General features: G+C 31.7%; 2 protein-coding genes across 2 annotated transcripts; one reads left to right on the top strand and one right to left on the bottom strand.

Annotated features, from left to right (window-relative positions):
* The first annotated feature begins 2,025 nt into the window (after positions 1-2,025).
* LOC141667451 (putative germin-like protein 2-1) lies at positions 2,026-3,003 on the top strand. The gene is made up of 2 exons (XM_074473952.1): positions 2,026-2,250; positions 2,370-3,003. The coding sequence occupies exons 1-2, from the start codon at positions 2,121-2,123 to the stop codon at positions 2,906-2,908; spliced, it is 669 nt and encodes a 222-aa protein (XP_074330053.1). The 5' UTR covers positions 2,026-2,120; the 3' UTR covers positions 2,909-3,003.
* A 2,132-nt stretch (positions 3,004-5,135) lies between these two features.
* On the bottom strand, positions 5,136-6,755 carry LOC141665067 (uncharacterized). Its single transcript, XM_074471050.1, has 6 exons — positions 6,675-6,755; positions 6,300-6,571; positions 6,040-6,213; positions 5,664-5,754; positions 5,329-5,427; positions 5,136-5,231 (listed from the first exon to the last, which is right to left on the bottom strand). Exons 1-6 carry the CDS (start codon positions 6,753-6,755, stop codon positions 5,136-5,138), a joined length of 813 nt encoding a protein of 270 aa, XP_074327151.1.
* Positions 6,756-7,419: the final 664 nt, after the last annotated feature.

Here is a 7,419-nt window from a genome sequence, read left to right on the forward strand (position 1 = left end):
AATTACCGGGGCTAAACCTAGTTTACAGTTAATTTTAAATAAGAGTAAATGACATTTTACATCCCTTATAAATATTCACTTTTTTGTTTGATCTTAAACTTCTAATTTTGCCACAATACATCCCTTAATTTTAAATTTCACTTCACATTACACCCTTTTAATAATTTTCGTCCAAAATTACCGTTATTGTCAAGGGTAAAATTGGATTTTTTAAAGTTTATATAATGACGATATATACCCCATAGTTTTAATATATTGACGATATGCACCCTATATAGTTTTATATTTTATAATTTACTTTAAATTTTCATAACTTTTGAAATCCATAAAAATGTATAATATAAAATTAAATTAAAAAAATAAAACATATAACAGAAAAACTGGTTAGGGTTGAGTGTGATTTTTTTTAAAATAAACCGAAACCCAAAGTTAATACTATAAAAATGATCCAAATCAAAACCAAATGCTATAAAATTAATGAAATCTTTAACCCAAACATAAATTTTAAATTCAATGATTTTTAGTAGATTATTATATTATAAAATCCAAACCATATCAAGTAGAAAATTGTTGTTTGTGGAATTTAGTTCAGCATTGAGTGAAAAAGAATGTACAATAACATTGCATGTATGTTATGAGTTTTTAATTTGGTACATTTTTTTAGCTAATTTATAGTTAATAGAGATTTATTATAAAAATATTAAAACAAAAATAGGAAATTATAAATTATAAAGATTGTGCCAAAAAGTGATATCAAAACCTAGACACATATATTTGACAAAATAGATATCTTTTGATATTATTATTTAAAATATATATAATTTAAAATTATTTTCATAGTATTTAAATTAAATTAATTTGGATAAAAGACTTATTTGTGATTTTGATTCAGATTTAATAGAGAATATTTATATTTTAATTATTTTTTAAGTAAAAAAATATTATCTAATATTATCATACAAATTTATATATTTTTTCAAACTAGTCGAATTTAAAATCGGGATGTAATGTGTTACAAGATTATAAATACGGTGCACATTGATAATATAAATATAAAAAAATTATTCCGAATAAAATATAAGTTGAGTGATATATTGAGCTAAAATTAAAAGTTTAAAATCAAAACGAAAAAGTGAATGTGCAAAGTGCAATTTACTCTTACTACCAGGCTTGAACCCACCTCTGCCCAAGGATGATCGGCCCTTGTTAATGAGTTGCAGGAGTTTATCATTAATAATAAATTTTTCACTAATAAAATTTTAATAATTTATTAAACACAAATTCTTATTTTTAACCTTGGATACACACTAAAAAATTTGATTAAATAATTATCTTCTTCGTACGGTAATTAATTAAGCCGCCAACGTTGTTTTGAGGAGGTAATGGCAGGTTCTGAACGTAATAGCAGGTAAAAGCTGTTGAAACATATACGAAGTTTTTAACAACTACCGAAGAACTTAAAATGGTTGAATATTCTTAACAATAATTAATTTAATTTATGTTCGGTACATGTTGGATATCTACTCACGAGCTTAAAGTTCGCTTTTAGGTTTGTAAAGAAAGTTACATTTAACATTTTTTCCAATAAAATGAAGGCTCTGGACAGAGTCGTAAATTGATAAATTGTATAACATGTATATGGTACTTCAACTAAAATTAATGGAGATGGTCTGGTGCTAATGTTGCTTGTAGATAATAAATGAATGAGCATTCAAAACACTGTGTATTTAACGAGCTACGTTATGTTACTGCAGTTGGCCGCAAGAGTACCTGATAAGAAAAAAGAATAACAAATACGAAAAAACAGATTCACCACTTCAATATTTAGATAGTGTGTAGAATGATATTGATTGAATTGGCAATTTTACCAGTTCCATTTCTGTATCTGGATTGTGTATATAATTAAAGTAGAGTAATTCAAATTCAAACATTACAAAGGGACTAGGTCAATGCATTAGTTATTTAAGAAATACATGCGTCTCATTCATCCTCTTTGTCACCCTTCCCTAGTTTCTTCTATAAAAGCCTTGTGCAAGATCCATAACTTCACAACTCAACTCTCGAAACTCAGCATTTGGTCTTTTAACACCGATTATAATTATAACCAAAAGTTTTTATAGATGGATTCTTCAGGTGGCTCCAAAATTCTTTTTATATGTTTAATAGTAACTGCTATGACTTGCTTTGTTGCTCTGGCAACTGATAATAATCCTCTTCAGGATTTCTGTGTTGCTGATGCAAATAGCCCAGGTATTTACTCTACATGCATTCTTAACATAACTACCTCATATTCTTTATTATCACTTTTCTTGTCTACGTTTTACTTGTAGACTACAAATTACTTACAAATTTGCTTATTATTCTTTCAGTTTTGGTGAACGGACTAGTTTGTAAGGACCCCAAGGTTGTAACTGAAAACGACTTCTTTACTGGCGGATTGAACGTAGCTGGTGACACATCATCCAATAAAGTTGGATCAAATGTAACTACAGTTAATGTTGCTAGGATTCCTGGACTCAACACTCTTGGCATTTCTCTTGTTCGTATCGACTTTGCACCATGGGGAATCAATGCTCCACATACTCATCCTCGTGCTACTGAAATTTTGACAGTTATCAAAGGTACATTGAGGGTTGGATTTGTCACTTCGAATCCAGATAATCGACACATCACCAAAGATCTTAACGAAGGTGATGTGTTTGTGTTCCCTCAAGGCCTTATACACTACCAACAAAATATTGGATATGGTAATGCAGTAGCAATTGCTGGTCTCAACAGCCAAAACCCAGGGGTTATCACCATTGCAAATGCCGTATTCGGAGCCAATCGTGATATATCAGCTGACATTCTTGCCAAGGCTTTCCAACTAAACAAAAACACCGTCCAACAGCTGCAGGCTCTATTTTAAGCCGATGAAAGTTTGGTTTATCGAATGATGTGTTGTGTGGCTGTCCAGCCATTATTTACTTATTGTTTTGTGTTAAATGAAATTCATGCTTCTAATCTTTGTATTGCAAGATGCTTGTGCTTGATTAATAAAAATCTTAACGATTACAGCTGAGTGTTTTGTTTATCTATATCCAAAAACTCTGAGATACTTTAGTAAGCTGCCACCTTTTGCATTGAAAACCGTGTTATGCTAGTCTTTAGCTTTTTCGAAGGTACGTAAAAAAGATTAATTTAATGGTATATTTTCACTTCACTCATTTATAATGATGAAAAATTAGTGATTACGGTGTGTCCATGGTCACACACTAGAAAAACTCTTTTCACTTGTATCCATTGTAAATGCAGAAATTTAAACTTTTATACCATGCTTACTAATTATTATACAATTTTCAAAATGGAAATTTTGAAATAATATCCACATACTTGTACTAGAAACTGAAAGTGATTAATGTTATGGGACTGAGAGAGTATATTGTTAATATTATTTTAAAAATAATAATTATTTTATGGGCTATATATATATATTAATTATATTATACTACACCAAAGATTGGTTATCACAACAAGACTGTCGAAAAATCATTCCAATAGGACAATATTTTCAGTAAGTTTTTAAAATTTTAGAGATATTGCAATGCTTTTTAAAAATCATTATAGTTGATGGTGAAAAGTAAAAAAAGTTCAAATTATAGCAACGGTTTAGACATTAGTTGTTACAGATGTCACAATTTGGCTCGCGGGCTTTAAAAATTTGGGCAGGCTTCGAAATATTTTCAAAGCGGGCTTTCTGAACCGGGCCAAAACAAAACAAAATAGAAACTCCACACAAAACAAAATGATACCTAGACCTCAAACTCGAGAGCTAAAAGTGGCGAGAGCGGAAAGAGACCACAAATTGATTGGATAAATTGAGCGAGAGCTGTTTGAGTACAACTGTTGGAGTAAAGTTCAAATCCAAGGTATCACTACAAGAAATTTGCTTTGACACAACAGTTTTGCACCGTTGTCTGACTTCAAAATTTTCCGTTGAATACCCAGCACTCGTCTGATATGAAGTAAGACAACGGTTTTTCAACTTTTGTTAGAACAAGATAGCACAACAGTTATGCAAGACTTGTTACAGTTCAAGACAAACAACGGAATTAAAAACAAGAACTGTTGTTGAAAACAGAGTAAAATAACAGTTTTAGTTCTACATAACGGTAAATTTGTGTCAACTAAGAGTATTCAATTTACAGTTCAAGACAAACAACGGAATTGGAAATAAGAACCGTTGTTGAAACAGAGTAAAACAACTGTTTTAGTTCTACACAACGATAAATTTGTGTCAACTAAGAGTATCTAATTTTATTCTTAACATTTTATGTCTATTGAGACAAAGGTAATTTCAATTTCACTATTGTCTCAAAACATAACAACAACAGTTTTCAAGAAAAGCCCTTATTCTAGTTTCTTTGTGACAATGGCTTTTGTTCAGCATCGTTGTGTGGATGGTATTAAAACAACAGTTTTGTTCAAATCAAGCGTTGTGTACATGCTTTTAAACAATTATTTTGAATATGGAGTAAGTGTTCACTGTTATCTCAAAACTATTCAGACAATTCTCTGTATAGTAGTCACATTATTCTTTATATTTTGAGACAACACTGTCTAATTTATACCAGTTACTTGAATATTATTGACACAATGGCTTATAATTTTTACCTATTAGATTATCTAGCATAAGGCAACTGTGTTGATAATGCATTACTTAAGGTGGCTGTTGTTTTAATATGTACTATACAATAGTTGTTTTTGCTTTGAATCACCATTATCTGTTGAAGTGTAAACTTTTTGCATACCAAATTCACAGTTCATGCACACCACCGCCTGCGGAAACTTAAAACTAAATTTTACCAATCACAAATCCATATAAAACTAAATCCATATCATCCATTCTATCAATCCGCAACTTATCAATCTAGGAACACAATCCAAATCAACTAAATAGAACTACATCCATAGACTTCAACATTCACAATACTTAAAAACAAATTCAACAAAAACCAAATCCTACAATCTGATCAGCGCATAAGAACTTCTACCAAACATCCAAAGTTTACTTAACGTCTCATATCACCAACTACATATTTGAAAACTTGCACTTGACCAAATATTTCTAAAGAAAATGATCAGAATCTAGAACCTTAACTTGCATAGCTTTTCATAAAATATTTTGCAAATTCAACGCGAATCTCATTTATGTCATCATCAGCATACACCTGGTTCGACCTACGCAACCACTGAAAAACCATCCAAATTTTTTGTAAGTCACATATGCTACTAACGTACGCGTAAATACAAAATGGTGGGAAAATCCAAAGAAAGTAAATTTCTTACCTTAGTGACAAAGTCAAGCTCTTTGTCGTGAATAATTTCCTTCATGTACCCCATAACGAACAAGCCACAATCCTTGTTCCCCGTCTGCACTGGAACTCCCTGAAAAAAGCAAACATAAATTAAATTACAATTTCATACAAGACATAAATTAAAATTATGAGAAATATTATTACCACCATATTCTCCTATAATACAGCTTAATGGCACTATAAATAAAAAAAATATATGAACAGATTAAAAAAATAGTGCAAAATATGGTTTGACAAGGTAATTTATAAGTAAAGACTCGTATACACAAACTTTATAAGTTGTACTTACTTGTCGACAACATCAACCCATTCCCCGTTTGCAATTCGACGTTTAAGAGGGTCCATGTAATAGACCATCTCTGCTTCGGGTTTCAAAACTGTCAACGTCCAGTGGTTCCTACAAAAATATGAATAAAGATGCATAACAGTTCTAGCAAAATTGACATAATCTAATTCACCTTCTAATAAAATTGAACCCTAAATTACCGTAAATTCAACTTACAATTTGCAAGAAATATTATCAAGTTTAAACTCAAAATTATATTCATGTATATAAAATTTGTAACTTAGTTTGTCTTAAGAAATCAACTTAAAAATGGCCATACATATTATCATTTTAATCTAAGAAAATTATTTGAGAGAATGGCTTATTAGCTAGCAATAGTATAAATTAAATACTCACACATCATTGTAAGGCATCTGAAAATATTGGCCTTTGTTAGCACCCTTGAAACGTGTAGCTAGTGCACGTGACCTCTGCACTGCAGTACCACATCCAATGGCACCAATTGTGCTAGGATCTACGAAGCTTATCATGCTCAACATCTTATTCTTTTTCACATATTCATTTAAGAAGCTACATATATTATTAGGCAGTAGTGAGTAAAGATTCTGACTTTAATTCCGGAAAAATAAATATAGAATTTTAACATAAAAACTTACTGAATATAAAGGCAAATGACAGAGCCTGCCATTTCACCTCGAGAGCACACCGCATGTACATCTGATAAGAACATGATTTGCTTCTTTGACAAGCCAAAGGCTTGTTTGCTCAACTCAAAAGAAAAAGTTTGGCCATTACTCAGGGAATTCTTGGCCCATGTCCACAAGTGCTTCAATGCAGACGGATAATTTCCACTCATCTCAACAACCAGCTCCGGTTCAACATCTTCAATTAATTTATATGACTTCTTTGATTTCTTGGAAAGACCTTTCTTGGTTCACTAAAATTTTTATATATATGTTAAAATAGTAAAAATAACATGCTCAATAAATACATATTAAATATACTAAACATTCTAAAAAAACAATTCTGACCTTTGGAGCAGACAAGACATGGATAGTGCTATTGTTTCCTCGTGCAATGAGGTCTCTTGGCCATGCAATAAAAGTTCCCATGGCATCTTGCACATACACAATTTCTTCGTCAATAGGGAAGCGAATCTTAGCATTACCTTGAATGACTTAAGTAATTGACACTCTTGCATTCTCTTCTTCAAGTGTTACTCCATGTATAGTCTGCTCATGCCCTTCAACAACTAGGACTTCATCAATTTTTACAAAGGCAACAATGTTGTTCAATGATCCAACTGCCAGTTTGCATATGGAACTATCTGAAGCATCTTTCACGTCATCACCAGCTACATTTTGATCATCCTCACCAGCCACCTTCTGATCATCCTCACCATCCACTTTCTGATCATCTTCACCAGCCTCCTTCTGATAATCCTCACCATACAACTTGTTATCGTACGGAAGCTCTTCCCCCAAATTAACAAATTTTTTTCAATCATATCCACTTTATGAACAACTCGCTCCTCTTCAATGGAAAATATCTTTCTTGCCGTTTTAGGTGTTCTAAGATCATTTAAACCTGCATCCCCTTCATCCCCTTCAACCTTATCCTTAGAATGACAACTTGCTTGCTGGGAAGCAGGTTTCAGACTATCTTGATGTCCAGCCTTTGTCAATGAAATCTCTGTACTGATCTTCTCAATTTCAACCATCCAGAATGCATCCCTATCTTTAATTATTTTTGGAGTCTCCACAGCCATAAACTTTC

The sequence above is a fragment of the Apium graveolens genome, chromosome 6 (genome assembly GCF_009905375.1).
Source record: "Apium graveolens cultivar Ventura chromosome 6, ASM990537v1, whole genome shotgun sequence".
NCBI lineage: Eukaryota > Viridiplantae > Streptophyta > Magnoliopsida > Apiales > Apiaceae > Apium > Apium graveolens.